The sequence below is a fragment of the Panthera tigris genome, chromosome D4 (assembly GCF_018350195.1).
Source record: "Panthera tigris isolate Pti1 chromosome D4, P.tigris_Pti1_mat1.1, whole genome shotgun sequence".
Lineage (NCBI taxonomy): Eukaryota > Metazoa > Chordata > Mammalia > Carnivora > Felidae > Panthera > Panthera tigris.
Window position 1 is genome coordinate 45,176,892 of NC_056672.1, and position 17,947 is coordinate 45,194,838.

At 38.7% G+C, this 17,947-nt stretch overlaps 1 protein-coding gene across 2 annotated transcripts in view; it reads right to left on the reverse strand.

The window, feature by feature from the left end:
• Window positions 1-4,821: 4,821 nt before the first annotated feature.
• Window positions 4,822-17,947, reverse strand: part of HACD4 (3-hydroxyacyl-CoA dehydratase 4) — a 36,975-nt gene continuing 23,849 nt past the window's right edge. For both annotated transcript variants that reach the window (XM_042965281.1, XM_042965282.1), the window contains exons 6-7: window positions 7,626-7,751; window positions 4,822-6,534 (exon numbers count right to left, since the gene is read on the reverse strand). In XM_042965281.1, the coding sequence (XP_042821215.1) occupies window positions 6,452-6,534; window positions 7,626-7,751 (209 nt within the window). In that variant the 3' untranslated portion in view covers window positions 4,822-6,451. The remainder of the gene's footprint in view (window positions 6,535-7,625; window positions 7,752-17,947) is intronic.

A 17,947-nucleotide genomic window follows, 5' to 3' on the forward strand; every position in this document is an offset into this window, starting at 1 on the left:
AACTTTTAGTCTTCCTGTTTGACATACTGTGCGCTCATGTCGTCACCCAGTCAACCTCCCTCCTGCTCAGGTTAAAAATAACTCCACGAGTTTAGTTTCCAAATATATGGATTTGTGATTGCAGGTTCCGGATATCTGTGGTTCACTTCGTAATTCACGTTCTTTCTTTTTGCCGAACCTCAATAAGGTGCCGAGATGCTTTCAGAAAAGGGGAAGGCGAGACGGGCCCTCGGGTAGTATTCACCTGCGTTGCCGATATTTCGTGTTTACTATTTCCTTAGAGGCTGGGCTGGAGGGAAATGAATTTGAGGGCAGAAGCTGAAAGTTTTATGTGAGAAGCTAGCTTCTCTTGCCTTCCCACTGCATACACTTTCTTATACTTCCTACCAGAGACTGAAATTCATCTAATATCTGTTGTTAGGTGCCATACTGTAAGTTCACTAGAACCTCCACTTGTATGATCTTATTTCACTCCTACAACAATAGTGTGAAGAGGCATTTCTATTTTGAAATGGAGCAAATACATCAAATGAGAGGCAGAGCTATATATAGATTAGCAGGGCCCTAAAACCCCAGATCCAGTGCTCGTTCTACCGTATCAGGGCATCAGCATCCACTTGAAGATGAAAACTCCTGGGGTGCCTGGGTGGCTCCGTCGGTCGGGGCGTCTGACTCTTGATTTCAGCTCAGGTCATGATCTCACGGTTCATGGCTCAAGCCCCGCATCGGGCTCAGAGCCTGGAGCCTGCTTCGGATTGTGTGTCTCCCTCTCTCTCTCTGCCCCTCCCCCGCTCATGCTCTGTTTCTCTCTCAAAAATAAATGAAGCATTAAAAAAATTTTTTTTTAAAAGATGAAAACTCCTACCAAGGATTGAATCTCGTTCATGCTTAATATCGATTGCTGTAACCAGAGAAACGAAATAACCCTTAAGCACAGGGAATACGGTCAGTAATACTGAAATAATGGTGACAGATGGTAACCACACTCAACGGGAGTGCACGTTGGGTAATGTATGGAAGGGTCAAACATCGATATTGTACACCTGAAACTAATACAACATTGTCAACTACAAAAAAAAAAAAAAAAAGAACGAAAAAAGGATACTACCTCATGTTGATAAGCTGCTGAAATTGGGAAGTTAGGAGTTGTAAAGGAATGGGTCTTTGTGGGTTAAGGGACTTTGAGTTCCTGGGCCAGCTTGCAAACGTGGGTGGCAGTCAAGAACAGCGAGAGGAAGTGGACACTGAGGGTGTCTGCATTTCCGCCCTGAATCGGCAGGCAGCCCTTGCTGGTGCGGGAGGAGAGGGAAGGAAGAATCAACCCGGTCTTCTAAATCCAGGCTGCCCTTTTGATCTCAAACTTTGTCCCCTGCTCGGGCCCTTGGGGAACAGAAGAGTACAAAATGGAAGAAATAAATCTGTATCCATTCTTCCCTCGCCACCCCACTCCACCCCCGTTTTGTTTTCAGCAGTCTTGAGCTGCACATTTGTGGGATTTTCCGAATCACGGTACCCTCTGAAGGGTCTAAGATGTAAGATTCTAAATTTGAAAATCTGAAGGTTCTAAAATCTCAAGATCTAAGGCCACTGGAATGAGCACACTCTTTCTGTTGGTCACCTGTGTGACCTCAGGTCAGAAGGAGGCTAGTCCCTCAGGATGCCTCGCGTTCTCTAGAAAACAGAAGTCTCTGCCTTTTCAGACCAGATGTTCCAAACTATATACAAAAGGAAATATTCCCTTACAAGTTATCTTCTGTTGGGTTTCGAAATCACAAGTTGCCAAGACAAATAGCATGTTGGAATATCCTAACAAATTAATCTGTGGGGTGAAAGCTTTATTATGTGTCTCAGAAGTATCCAAACACTCTGACTCTTGATTTGAAGAGTGTGCATTCCGAGCAGATGTTGGCATCCATGCAAGTGCCTAAAATTATCTTTTTTTATTTGTAATGTAATGACTCCATGGTAACTAACTACAGGGTTCTTAATCTTTTTTGAAGTTGACCGCCCGAATTTCTACTACATGATTTCAACCAAAGATAACGATACTGTGATAATAGTAAGACTTTGTTAGGAACTCCGCTGCTATCTTGAAGTAACTCGGTAACTCTGAAAATAAGCCGTTTTAAACTTTCGGTAAACATTTTTGTAAATTGCCGTTTTAGAAGGGAAGTCGGATCATTTGGTTTGGACGTTGTGGCCTTCGCTAAAGCCAGAGTTGTAGGCTAGGTGTCTGGTGAGTCCATATCTCCACCCCACAAGCCCATTCCTGGCTGCAGGCATTTCAGATGGGACCCGGGGACGGAATGGGGCTGCAATAATTCACATCCTTCCTCCTCCCATTGGAGAAAACACCTCACGGCGTCATCTTCATGTGTAAATGTGTATCATCGTCGCGTTGGTCCTGGATGAGGTAATGTGTTTTTGTACTTAAATACTTAATTCTGATCCTGGAAACACTAAGGTCTCATTTTTTTTTTTTGAATGTATAAGATATAGTAATTATGAAGTTGTGAATATGCATGTAACTTGTTAAAGATCATTTGATTCTTGTCAAACATAAGGGACGTATGAAATAATTTCCAGCTAAATTATTGGATCTGAAACTAAGAGTGACAGTGATGATTCCCTGACTTTGGTTTTATTTCTTGAATACAAGGAGTAACTTCCCTCACAAAGTAGTTGTAAGGATCAAATACAAAAATATGCTTTACAAATTCTCAAAGGTAATAGAAATGTTACTTTTATAGGTTTCACTAAAATAGCTCTAATGCTTGACCATATGTGCACTGGGACTTGGGAAGATCATAGAAATTTAACAAATTTAAAACATTCTAAAAGCAAGTAGCCCATTAAGAAAGGGTACTAACATAAATTTTAAAAAACTTCATGTGTCTTCTAAACATGAAGTGTTGAGACGAATCAAATATAATTGAAACATCACCTAATTGATACATTTCTTAAAATGTCTATTTCTGGATGTATTGGTAGCAATCTATAAAGTCTGAGCTGCACAATTATGAGTACTATGTGGCACCATATAAGGTCCTGGGGGACAAAGTAAGACAGGACATTCCTGCCTTCACGGAACTTAGATTCAGAAAATGTCAATCAGTGAACCATCTTATAAGTTTAAAGCATCCGGGAAAGCATGTGACAAATTTCCTACTTCTGTATAGCTGCTTATATTTTAAAAAGGTTTAATTTACCATACTTCATGTGTTGGCCAGGGCAGGAAATGAACTCAGGGGCATTCAGTTGGTAAACATTAGAGCTGGATTTCAAATCCTACCCACCGACCGCTCTTACTTCCAGGCCACATTCTCACTGGATCCCGTGGCTCAGCTGAATACCACAAAGCACGCGGTAGGCACCTACATTTGATGAATCAAGACATGGTCTTACTAATTGATTTTCAGAGGGAATTGACAGTTCCCCTAAGATGAGATTTTTCAACTCTAGCCACCCTTACCAGAGATAAATGAATTCCCGGGTAGCACCTTTAAACATAAATGTCATCGTCTTGGTTCTAAAAACAGAACTACGTGGCATGGTGGCTTTTATTGAAGTTCTTATTAGCGGTTTTCTGTCCAAAGCTGAAATACTTTGGACTCAACCTCTAGTGTGCAAGAGGTGCATCTGAGGAGCCTGGCAAAATGCAGGTTCCTGGCTCCCAGGGGCACCCTGGAATCTGCCTTCTAGGCGGTACCCTGGTTAGTTCTGGGACTGTTGCTCCCTGAAACATACTCTGAAAAGGTACCCTGGTAAAAAGGGCCATATCAAAGTTAGCGCAGCAATTAGGCCCAGAAATAGAAAGTAAAAGTTACCCGAACAAAGGAAAAACAACGTAATGTTTACAAAGCAAAAATAAAGGAGAGGACGATGTTGGGGGAAGGGGAGATAATTTTTTAGCACGTTTTAATTTTAAATCACTTTAATACTTTAGCACAATAAAACGTGACTGTTTTCTTTGTATATAAACATAAGATTCTTTGCAGAAACATTTTGGATATTGATGTTATAGCTACATCATCTTTCGAGAGAAATGCAAATTCTTTCGAAATTTGCTTGCTCAAGGTAGGCAGAATAAGGTATATACTAAAACAAAAGGGTTAACTTCTTTTAGGGACTTCAGGAAGATGCGGTTTATTCTTCAGTAACAAATGTGTTTGCAGGAAGCCTGATAAAGGTTTTATAATTTTACGCCTACAGTGTGCAAGGCACCCCACAGCATTGTTTCTTGAATGAATGTAGACGCGTTTGCGCGTTTGCAGCAACTAAGAATCAACTCCTTTTACTAACAATCTGTTTATTGAAGAAAAACGTCAGACAAGGGTAAGAGTGTTGGAAAGTGAAGAAAAGAAAATGCATTAATACTGAATGGATATGTTTGGAAGAAGTGTTACTGCTTTTCAGTCACTACTTTGATAAAGGAAAGGCCCAGGGACTTTGATGATATTACAGTGTGCATGTGATGTTTTTCAGGCAGACTTCTGCTCAGTGATGAAATAAGCTCTGCAGCGTTTTCGTTCAGAGCAGTTTTATCCCCCACCCCCTCCGGAGGTCCCGGTGCTGTTGATTACTTACTACACCTTAGCTGGGGTTACTTGGAACTTGAAGCACTGGAACTTGGCATTGAAAACTCCAAAGAAAGGTCATCTTAAAAGTTACGTGTTCTGCTTCTAAAATATCTAATAGTTTCCTATTTCATCTATATGTATTAGATTTGGGAAACTGAGCATTTGACAACACCGAACAAAATGAAATAGAGATTTGATGGACACACAGTTAAAATAGCCAAAGCAATCAACTTTGCATTCTGGGTCATATCCAATTGACTAGGTAGATGTTTACTGGCTGGGTTTCTTAACGTGGCGAAGGAAAAATTACATCCTTATTTTTGCTAATCTCTAACGAAATTTAATATTTCTCTCAATTATGGATAGAGGCAACCAACCACAAGAACAACTGTGACTGGGTCACCAAAGGAGTCATGGATTTTGGTTTCAATTGTTGCAGAGACCTGAAATTGTCAATCCATAATTCTAAATTTCCTTGTGTTTCTTTTCAGTCTTCTATTTTAAGAAGTACGCAGGTTCTTAAGGTCATTTGGTTTAGAAATTAAAGTATTATTTAATAACAAAATGTAGTTTCTCTAATTGTTACAACGCTGCTCTTCAGTGATTCTAGATGTAAATAGTATTTCAGCGATCTTAATTGAGAGGAAGCTAGACTGAATCACCCAAAGTTTGCAGAGGGATTCTGTTCTCTTCCTACGCTAGAGCTTTCAGTAAATTTTTTAAAATAAGCAACATTACAAACAAAATCTAGATTTTTAAAAGGATCACTTTTATACTTATTTTGAGATTCCAAATAGGATACTAAATTTGTAAAGATAGCAATTATCTTTATTGACGCTCAACTTTTTAAACGTTTTATTCAGTGGAAATGAGATTACCAATTTTTTTGTAACTACGTTTTTACTACCTGGTTTTTATGTCACAAAATGTTTAGTTCCCTTTTTCTATGGTTACTGGATCAGAAGATTCTAGAATTCTTTCAAGAAAAGTGAATGATATACCAGTGTTACAGAGATGATGCTATTAGTCAATTATTCACAAATATTTTAGATCTTCAAAAGTTTTCAAAACTCTAAGGGATGACATAGTAATTAGCAATAATAATTCATTAATCTGAAACATCACTAGTTCTTAGTTGCCTTGTTTCCTCCAAAATTATTATTATAGTTTTGTACCTTTTATGTCCCTATAAGGTATGGATATGGCCTCATTTTTTTTTTTTTTCAGGAAAGAAATATGGGGCATTATTTGTATATTTATCAAAGATCTATTCTGTTTCATCAGGGTCCTCTTTTAAGGATCGAAGTCCAAGTACCTTGTGTAATATTAGTGAATATTCTTCCAGGGTTTGGAAAACGTGTCATTTCCTAAGCGTGTCTCATGTGTAAAATGGTGTTAACCGTGGCGATGGCGGGGCATCTGTCTATACAGCGTCTTCCTGGACAACTGCAAAACATATTTCACATCGTTGCCCTCCTGCAGACTTGCTATCTGGGAACTCCGAAGTGAAAAGAAATGTAGAGAGACGTAAACAGATACAATTCCGGCTCACACCTTTGGTTTCTCAATTTAACGGAGTCTATCCCAGTCCCTCTCCTGTGTCTCGTTAACCTTACAGGAAAATAATCAGGCTTCCCACGACGTAAATTTAACTTGTATAAAACCCACAGCTTTGGTGAAGTAGCTTGCACAGAATACGTGTTTTGAAAACATGCGAGGATAAGAGAGGACCGTGATACGTCTCAAGTTTGAGGAGAGCAATCCCGTCGTGGGTTTTTTGTCAAGTACCAGGTGTTTTTCCGCCACGGTGCCGTTTACTGCAGCGAATCCACAAGCCTGGTTTTTCTCTTGTCACATCAGAGCGCCGTGCTTCACACTTTCTTCTTTTTAACGGGAAAGCCTTGGAGGACGTCTCTTCTTTCTGAGTAAAGGTGACTGTAGGTAAAATACATACCTAACATGGAGAAGGGAGGGGCAGAAGTAAGTAAGGTTCACCAAGCGTTTCCCTGGAAAGAACCGTGGTTTTAAAATACAGTCGGAGTGCCGCGTGGAGTCGAAGGACAAGACACTTGCAAGGGAGACCCAGAGAAGGAACACTTAACCCAGGGTCCAGATCTTCTGCGGAAAGGGAAGGAAAGCATACTCTGCTGTCCCGTTTGGTTTGTGGCAAGGGATTCGTTTCTGCCTTTCCCTAGGGTAGCTCTCTCTACCCCCCCGCAAGCGTCGCATCTGTCTTCTCTTTGATGCGTTGTTCTTACAGGTCTGATAATGATTACCTCCGGAAGGTAACAACTCTCTTGGGGGTTGGGGAAGGTTAGAGCTGCAGAGAGTGAAACGTAATCGTGGAAGTCCTCTGCCAGTTAAATTTTCTCAACTCCAAGTGTTTGTGCCACACATTTTTCTTGTGTTTTTAGCACCTACTCCCACTTGCCTGCTGGGGAAACGCTAGCACATAAAACCAAACAAACAGGAAACAAAATCGATATAAATGGGAAAACCAGAATGGCCAAGCTTGCTTCGTTTGACATCTGTGTTTTCTCTGTAGATCACTATGTCCATGGTCAAACTTTTTTTTTTTTTTTTTTTAATGTTCACTCATTTTTGAGAGACAGAGCATGAGCCGGGGAGTGGCAGAGAGAGAGAGGGAGACACAGAATCCGAAGCAGGCTCCAGGCTCTGAGGTGTCAGCACAGAGCCCAACGCGGGACTCGAACTCACAAACCATCAGATCATGACCTGAACCAAAGTCAGATGTTTGAGCTACTCAGGCGTCCCTCCATGGTCAAACTTCTACATTTCCTACAACTGCAGGTATGTTACCTGCTACGGAAACTGTTCGTGTTTATACGGTGAAACAGTGATATATTTGATCTTGTGATGTCCTGCAAAAAGCATTATAACTTCGAGGTGCTTTACTAGCAAGATCTAGTCCATCATGCCGGGGTTCCTTTTCTGCCTCTCCCGTGTTTGCAGACCTTTCTGCTAAGGTAGATAGCAACACAAACCAGAAAGCACAGGAAGAATGCAAAAACAAAAGCCACTTACCTATAAAGAGCATCATGAGATACATTTTCAGCACGTATGGGAAATAGATGGCTAAGTCGAAAGGCAGCTCCGTGGAGTATGTGCCAGATGATTCGAAATAAGGCAGCGACTGATAGATGGCAAATGCTGTTTAAAGAAGAAAGAAAGAATTGTGAGTTTCCTCTCATACTGCTACAGGGATGGGTGTGTGCGTGTGTGTGCGTGTGTATGGATATTTTGAATTTTATAATGACGGTTGTGACCACTGCTGAATCCCACAGCTAAAGCTACAGTTTAACAAAGAAATGTGAACGACTAAACTGGCAAGACCATGACAATGGTGTGACTTGAATTTTTTTGTTGTTGTTCATTTTACACTTGGCTGTGCCCACAGAGAAATAGTTTACAATGTTTCTTAAAGTGGTATCCCCCAATACTTGTCTCCTTAGCCACTAATAGGGATGGGTGGATAGGTTGATGAATCCGAAAAATGTGGCATACGGTTGCTCTCCTTGGAGTTTCAAAACGCCTATCAGTGCAGTAGAGATTCTGAAAAGCTCTGCAACAAAGAAACTGGTTTCACTCAACATCTCCTCAGCTTAACTGGCCTTCGAATAGCTCCTCCTTCCTCCCCACCCACTAGTAGAACTTATAAAGACTTCTGAGCAACTCTGGGAGAAATGGTGGCCTAAAGAAGTTTGAGGGAGGAGGCTGGGGTCAGATAAAGAGATGGAGGTTCAGAGAGGGAGCAGATGGTGAAGTAGGGGGAGCCTGAGTTCAGCTCAACCCATGGACACGCCGAAGTAACAGCTACATCTGCACAACTCTGAAAACGTCCTGAACACAGGACAGACCTTCCACAGCGAATTGAGAGAGAAGGCCACATGGAACAGGGTAGGAGGGGTGGAGATGTGGTTGGAAACCAAAACCCTAGTGAGACTAACCACAAACGGAGGGGACACCACAAGCCTGGAAGCGCAAGGAAGTAAGGAACCACCGCAGAGGGCCCTGGCACTGGGGGACTGCCGTGAGAACGAGTCCCTATGACATGTGGCCTTGAAATCCAGTGGGGCTAATCTTTGGGAGCCTTAAAATTCAGCAGGATACAAGGTTAGAAGAAGGAAGGAAATTATAAAGATCAGACCAGGGATGAATGAAATAGAGACTTAAAAAAAGAAAATATCAATGAAACCAAGAGCTGGTTCCTTGAAAAGATAAAATTAATAAACCTTTAGCCAAGCTCCTCAAGAAAAAAGGAGACTAAAATCGGAAAATAGGAGAAATAAAAACTGACCCACAGAAATACAAAAGATTACAAGACTACTACGAAAATTTCGATGCCAACAAATTGGGCAACTTAGAAGAAAGAAATTCCTGGAAACATAACACGTTTCCAAAATCGAATCAGGAAAAAATAGAAAATCCGAATAGACCCATTATTAGAAACAACCTTGAATCGATACTTTACAAACTTCCCAAACAGAAGTCCAGGACCAACTGGATTCACAGGTGAATTTTAACAAACATTTAAAGAAGAGTTTATACCTATTCACATCAATCGATTCTAAAAAAAAATAGGAAGGGAAGCTTCCAAATACATTCTATGAGGCCAGCTTTACCTTTACATCAAAAGCAAAGAGACTACCACCCTCCCTCTAAATACAAGCCATTATCCCTATTGCACAGATGCAAAAATCCTCAACAAATTAGCAGACCACATTCAACAATACGTGAAAAGGACCATTTACCACAATTAAGTGGGATTGACTATGGGGATGCTAGGTTGGTCCAATATTTGCAGTCAATGTGATACACCATATCAACAAAAGATAAAAATCACAATCAATAGATGACAAAAAAGCACTTGACAAAACATCTGTTCATGATAAAAATGCAACAAAGTGGGTTTAGAGAAAATATTCCTCAACATAATAAAGGCTATGTATTAAAAACCCAAAGCTAAAATCGTAGTGATAAACTAAGAGCTTTCCCTCTAGGATCAGGAACAAGTCAAGCTGTTCACTCTTGTCACTTTATTCAACAAAGTACTGGAAGTCCTAGCCACATCAGACAAGAAAAGGAACTAAGAGGCATCCAAATTGGAAAGGAAGAAGTTAAACTCACTGCACAAGACATGATACTGTACATAAAAATCCTAAAGATGTCACCAAAAAAACAGAAGAAACAAACAAATTCAGGAAAGTTGCAGGTTACAAAATTAACACATGGAAATCAGTTGCGTTTCTATATACTAATAAAGTAGCAGAAAGAAAAATTCAGAAAACAACAATCCCATTAACAGTTGCACCAAACAAAATACTTAGGAATAAGCCAAGGAGGTGAAACATCTATACTCTGAAAACTGTTAAGACACTGAGGGAAGAGACTGAAGACAACACAAACAAATGGAAAGATATACCAAGCTCGTGGACTAGAAGAATTATCATTAAAATGTCCACAGTACCCAAGGCGCCTGGGTGGCTTCGCCGGGTAAGTGTCTGACATCAGCTCAGGTCATGATCTCGCAATTTGTGAATTCAGGTCCTGCATCAGGCTTGCACTGACGGTGCAGAGCCTGCTTGGGATTCTCTCCCTCCCGCTTACTCTCTTTCTAAAAATAAATAAACATAAAAAAAAAAAAAGGACATACTACCCAAAGCAAACTACAGATTCAGTATGATCCCTATCAAAATACCAATAGCATTTTTTCATGGAACTAGAATAAATCATCCTAGAGTTTATATGAAACCACAAAAGACCTTGACTGGCCAAAGCAATCTTGAGAAAGAACACAGCTGGGGGTATCACAACTGCATATTCCAAGGTGTACAACAAACCCGATATGATCAAAACAGTACTAGCACAAAAATAGACACAAAAATTAATGGAAGAGGGTAGAGAGCCAATAAATAAACCATGCTTCTATGGTCAATCTATGGCAAAGGAGGCAAGAATTTACAATGGGAAAAAGGCAGTCACTTCAATACATGATGCTGGGAAAGCTGAACAGCCACATTCAAAAGAATGAAACTGGACCCCTTATTATAGACAAGAATAAACTCGAAATGGATAAAAGACCTAAATGTGAAACCTGAATCCACAAAACTCCTAGAAGAAAACATAGGCATTATACTCTTGGATATTTCCCTTAGGAACATATTTAGGGGTAGGTCTCCTCAGACAAGGACAACAAAAGCAAAATTGGGACTACACCAAAATGAAATTTTGCACAGTGAAAGGAACCATTCGCAAAACAGAAAGGCACCCTACTGAGTGGGAGAATGCAAGGTATGTATCTTACATGGCATTAACATCCAAAATACATGAAGAACTTCTACAACTCAACACCAAAAACACAATGCAATGCAAAAACATAAAGACATGAACATACATTTCTCCAGAGAAGACATACAGATGCTCAGCATCACTAATCATCACAGAAATGCAAGTCAAAATCATGAGATATCACCTCACACCTGCCAGGATGGCTAGTACAAAAAGAAAAAGAAAAAAGAAAAGAAATAACAAGTGTCTAGAGAAAGGGGAACCCTCTTACACTGTTACTAGGAATATAAACAGGTGCAGCCAGTGTGGAAAATAGTATGGAGGTCTCTCAAAAATTAAATATAGGAGCACTGTACTATCCAGTAATTACACTTGTTGGTCTACCCACCAACTAGTTACAGAGGCTTCAAACAGCCCTCTCAATACCATAGGGATCAAACCCTGCCCCGTGTGCCCGAAGCTGGCAAAGTGGGTCATAGCAGCTGGCTGCACTGAAGGCAACTGCAGCTCAGCCATAACAGTAGGGCATAGGCAACCCGTACAGGGGACATTCCTGATTTTGAAGACCAAGGTGGAGTTGTGCTACAGGACGCCACAGGATCTCTTCAACATAAGGACACTATTTTCAAGACCAGGAGATGCAGGGACACCTGGGTGGCTCAGTCGGTTAAGCGTCTGACTTTGGCTCAGGTCATGATCTCACAGCTTGTGAGTTTGAGCCCCACGTCAGGTTCTGTGCTGCTAGCTCAGAGCCTGGAGCCTGTGTCAGATTCTGTGTCTCCCTCTGTCTCTGCCCCTTCCCTGCTCATGCTCACGGGCTCGCATTCTCTCTCTCTCTTTCAAAAATAAACATTTAAAAAAAAAAAAAAAAAGACCAGGAGATGCTGACTCACCTGATACACAAAAACACAGACAAAATGAGGAGACAGAGGAATATGGCTCAAAGGAAAGAACAACATCACAGTAAAAGAGCTAAATGAAACAGGTAACTGATGTGCCTGATAACAAGTTCCAAGTAACGGTCATAAAGATAATCGCTGGGTGTGAGAAAAGAGTAGATGATCTCAGATCTCAATGAGAACTCCAACAAAGAGAAAATATACAAAAGAACCAGTTAGAGCTGAACCATTCAAAAAATGAAGTAACTACACCAGAAGGAATCCAGAGCAGATTAGAGGATGCAGAAGAACACAACAATCTGGAAGACAGCATAATGGAAAGCAAGCAAGCTGAAGAGCAGGAAGAAAAAAAATGACATCCGTTAAGGGAACTCAGCATTATTGGGAGTAACAATATTTGCATTAAAGGGATCCCAGAAGAGAGAGAGAGAGAGAGAGGAAAAATTATTTGAAGAAATAACTGAAAACTTCCCTAATCTGGGAAAGGAAAGAGACATCCAGCTTCAGGAAGCACATAAAGCCTCAAAAAGATGAATCCAAGGACGCGCACACCAATTATTATTCAACCATAATAATTGATATGGCAAAAAGTAGTGATATAGAGTGAATTTTTAAAGCAGCAAGAACTGCTTCTAGGACATAACTGGAAGAAAATTATAAAAGGAAAAGTTTCACAGGTAAAAAGCAAACACACCGTAAAGGTGGTAGACTAACCGATTATAAAGCCAGCATGGAGGTTTAAACACAAAAATAGTAAAATCAATCATATCTATAAAATTTAAGTGATACACAAAAAGGAAATATGTAAAATATGACATCGTTTATATAAGACACGGAGGGGGAAGTAAAACCTTTTAGAATGTGTTCAAACTTAGGTGACCATCAACTTAATACAGACCATTACACATATAAGATGTTATATTTGAACCCAATGGCAACCACAAATCAAAAACCTACAATAGACACACAAAAAAATAAAGAGAAAGGAATCCAAATGTGACACAAAAGCAAGCCATCAAACCACAAAGGAAGAGAGCAAGAGAAGAAAGGAACAGAATTCTGAAAACGACCAATGTGTTGTTAACGATGAATAAAACGGCAATAGGTGCATATCTATTAATAATTACTTTAAATGTAAGTGAACTAACTGCACCTATAGGGTGACTGAAAAGATTTAAAAAACAAACAAAAAAACCAAAACCAAGACCCATCCATTTCTGCCTACAGGAGACTCACTTCAGACCTAAATACACATACAGACTGAAAGTGAAGATATGGAAAAACCTATACAAGGCAAATGGGGCAGGAAACAGGGTAGCAATACTTATATTAGACAAAATAGACTTTAAAACAAAGACTGTAGCAAGAGACAGAGGTACTATATAATGATGAAGTGATCAGTCCAAGAGGGTGTAACAATTGTAAACATCTATTCACCCAACAAAGACGCATCTAATTACATAAAGCAATTAACAGGCATAAAAGGAGAAACTGAGAGTAATACAATAAGAGAGGACTTTAACACCCCACATGCATCAATGGACAGGTCATCCAGACAGGAAATCAACAAGGAAATAGTGGCTGTGAATGACACATTAAACTAGACGACCCTAACAGATACCTACAGAACATTCCATTAAAAAACAGAATATGCATTCTTTTTAAGTGCACATGAAGCATTCTGCAGGACAGATCAAATGTTAGGCCACAAAACAAGCCTCAAAAATGTTAAGAAGATTGAAGTCATAGCAAGCATTTTTTCCCAACCACAACAGTATGAAACTGGAAATCAATTACAAGAAAAATTTTGGAAAGAACACAAATAGAGGAAGGCTACACAACATGCTATTAAACAACAAATGGGTCAACAAAGAAATCAAAGAGGAAATCAAAAAATACATGAAGACAAATGAAGATGGAAACACTGCAGTCCAAAATCTTTGGGCCATGGCAAAAGCAGTTCTACAAGAGAAGTTTATAGCAATACGGGCCTATCTCAAGAAACAAGAATAACTTTCAAACAACCTAACCTTACACCTAAGGGAGCCAGGAAAAGAACAAAGCCCAAAGCTAGTAGAAAGTAGAAGGAAGGAAATAATAAAGATTATGGCAGAAAAAAGTAAAAAGTAAACTAAAAAAATGACAGAAGAGATCAATCAAACCAACAGCTGCCCTTTGAAATGATAAGCAAAATTGATGGCCTTTAGCCAGATTCATCAGAAAAGAGGACTAAAATAAAAAATGAAGGAAAAGAAATAACAACTGATACCACAGAAATACAAAGGATTGTAAGAGAATAGAATGAAAAATTACATGCCAACAAATTGGGCAATCTAGAAGAAACAGATAAATTCCTAGAAATATACAATCTCCCAAAAGTGATTCAGGAAGAAATAGAAAATTTGAACAGGCAAATTACTATTAGTAATGAAAGTGAATCAGTATCAAAATCTCCCAACAGACAAAAGTCTGGGACCAGATGGCTTCACAGATGAATTCTACCAAACATTTAAAGAAGTGCTTAAGTCTTCTCAAAAAAATAGAAGATGATGGAAAACTTCCAAATTCATTCTACAAGGCCTGATTGCAAAACCAAAGACACTGTTTAAAAAATGAAACTATAGCCAGTATCTCTGATGAACATAGTGCAAAATCCTCAATAAAATATTAGCAAACTGCATACAACAATACATTAAAAAGATCATTCACTGCAAACAAGTGGGATTTTCCAGGGATGCAAGAGTGATTCAATATTTGCAAATCATTCAATGTGTCATATCACATTAACAAGATGAAACAGAAAACCCACTGGACCATTTCAAAGGATGCAGAAAAAGCATTTGACAAAATACAACATCCATTCATGATAAAAACTCTCAATAAAATGGGTTTAGAGGGAACATACCATAAAGCCACCTATGAAAACCCCACAACTAACATCATACTCGATGGTGAAAAAAAAGCTTTTTCTCTAAGATCAGGAACAAGACAAGGATGTCCACTCTCACCACTTTTATTCAACATAATACTGGAAGTCTTAGCTGCAGCAATCAGACAAGAAAAAGAAATAAGAGGTTTCCAAATTGCCAAGGAAGAAGTTAACCAAGATTATTTGCAGATGACATGGTGTACTATATACAGAAAATCCTACAGACTCTACTGAAAAACTATTAGAATTGATACATTCAGTAAATTTGCAAGATACAAAAGTAACAGAGAAATCTGTTCCATTTCTTCTATACACTACTAACCATGTACAGTTGCACCAAAAAGAATAAAATACCTAGGAATAAACTTAACCAAAGAAGTGAAAGACCTACACTCTGAAAACTGTAAGACACTGATGAAAGAAACTGAAGATGACACAAACATGCTCATGGATTGGAAAAATATCATTAAAAGATCCACACTACACAAAGCAAACTACAGATTCAATGCAATCCCTATAAAAACACCAATAGCATTTTTCATAGAACTAGAACAGATAATCCTAAAATTTGCATAGAACCACAAAATACCTTGAATTGACAAAGAAATCTTGAGAAAGAACAACACAGCCGGAGGTACATTAATTCCAGATTTCAAGATAGGCAACAAAGCTGTAGTAATCAAAACAGTATGGTATTAAAACAGATACACAGATCAATGGAACAAGATAGAGAACCCAGAAATAAACCCATGCATATATAGCCAATTAATCAATGACAAAGGCAAGAATTTACAATGGGGAAAAGACAGTTTTTTCAATAAATGGTCTGGGAAAATGGGATAGCTATATGCAAAAGATTGAAACTGGCCCCTTTCTTACACTGTACACAAAAATAAACTCAAAATGGATTAGAGACCTAAATGTGAATCGTGAAACCATAAAGCTCCTGCAAGAAAACATAAGCAGCAATTTGGCCATCACCCTTAGCAACATATTTACAGATATGTCTCCTTAGGCAAGGGAAATGAAACCAAAATTAAATCATTGGGACTACATCAAAATAAAAAGCTTTTTAAAATTTTTTTTATTTTTAAAAATTGTTTGTTCATTTTATTTTGAGAGGGGGGAAGGAGAGGGGAAGAGAGGGGGAGAGAGAATCCCAAGCAAGGGCTCCATCTCACGTACTGTGAGATCATGACCTGGGCCAAAATCAAGAGCTGCTTAACCAACGGAACCACCCAGGCGCCCCCAGATGAAAAGCTTTTGTACAGCAAAGGAAAGCATCGACAAAACAAAAAGGCAACCTAGTGAATGGGAGAAGATATTTGAAAGTGAAATATCTGACAAGGGTTTAATATGCAAAATACACAAAGGACTTATCAGATAGGGTATTATGCTAAGTGAAATACACAGAGAAAGACAAATACCATATAATTTCATTTATATGTGGAATATAAAAGATAAACAAGAAATAGACTGTTAAATATAGAGAACCAACTTGCGGTTGCCAGTTAGGGAGGTGGTTGGGGGGGGGATGGGCTAAATAGACAAAGGGGATTAAGAAGTACAAACTTCCAGTTATAAAATGAGTAAGACAAATGAAAAGTACAGCATAGGGTGTCATAGTCAATAATATCGTAATAATGTAGAGTGACAGCTGGTGACTACACTTACTGTGGGAAGCAATGAGTAATGTATGGAATTGTTGAATCAATATGTTGTATACCTGAAACTAATATAGCATTGTCTGTTATACTTCAATAAAGAGAAGAAGGTTCTATGAAATTATATCTCACATATAGATTATTTTATGACATTTCATGAAATAATAATGTCCTATGGTTATGTTAAGATGTTATTAGGATAAGTGGGTGAAGGGTACATGGGAACAACGCACGATTTTTGTAACTTCTCATGAGTCTAAAATTACTTTTAAATAAAAGGATTTTGGGGGCGCCTGGGTGGCTCACTTGGTTAAGTGTCCAACTTCGGTTCAGGTCATGATCTCACAGTTCATGAGTTCAAGCCCCGCGTTGGGCTCTGTGCTAATAGCTCAGAGCCTGGGGCCTGCTTTGGATGATGCTGTGTCTCCCTCTCTGTCTGCCCCTTGCCTGCTCACGTTCTCTCTCTCTCTCTCACTCTCTCTCACTGTCTCTCAAAAACAAAATAAACATTAAAAAAAATTTTTTTTAATTTTAAGACCGAGGAAATGTCAGGCAACCAAAGCTGTTAGAGAAGCCTGAGCACGATGAGGGTCATGGACCCAGGATCTGCAGGTGGCACCAAAACGTGCCATCTAAGATTTCCATTTGCTGCACCTGAGTCTCCAGCATTTTATCAGTATCAACAGTTGATTTGGTTATCTAAAGAACTTGGTCTTTGTCTTTTATATTATTGTATGGGAAACTAAAAAAATATTACTAAAAAATAGTGGAGTTATCAAAAGTCAAGTAGATTGTCTTAACTACGTATTTTTATACTTTGGGGCATTTGAGATATATAGAAATACATAAAGATAAAACTACAGTTACCTATATTCTGTGCCCCCCAGAATCATTATTGATGTTTTGTCACATATGCTTCCAGGATTCTTTCTGCATACACTTTGCTTTTTAATTGCAGTAAGTTTATGAATCTAATTTCAACAAAAGAAATAGGTTTTATGGCAAACATACAGGAACATGGATTTCCCAGAAAGGAGAAGACTTAACATTACCAAATAACAAGAATGAAAAAGCTCTCTATACAGCTATTCATCCTTTATGTTTAGGAAAAGATCAGTCATATTTCTACTTTATTCCTTTGTATATTCTTTATGGTATTTTTCATATGATACAACAAAGGAATGTACTTAATAAATGTTTCAATGAGTGAAGGACTCCATTCTCAAAGAAATAAGTAATTCAGTTTTGTTTTGTTTTACAATTTTCAGGAGTATTCCCTAGAGTCTCTTGGCATAGTTTTTTCTAAAAATTAGTAATTCTTTTGAAAGCAAAACACATTTTAAAGTTCTACCTATTGTGATTTATTATAATATAAACTTTCTTTGGTCATTGGCAGATAGAAAACATGTGGGTATAATGTATACCCTTAAGATTATCACCAATGTCACCATTTTATGTTAAATTTCTTTCTGTATATTTTCCCTCAATTATCTCAATATGCTTTCTTAATTTGTTTATGCCTTCTGTTTTCAAAATTCTTAATGTCTGTTTCAGAAAGTTCCCTAC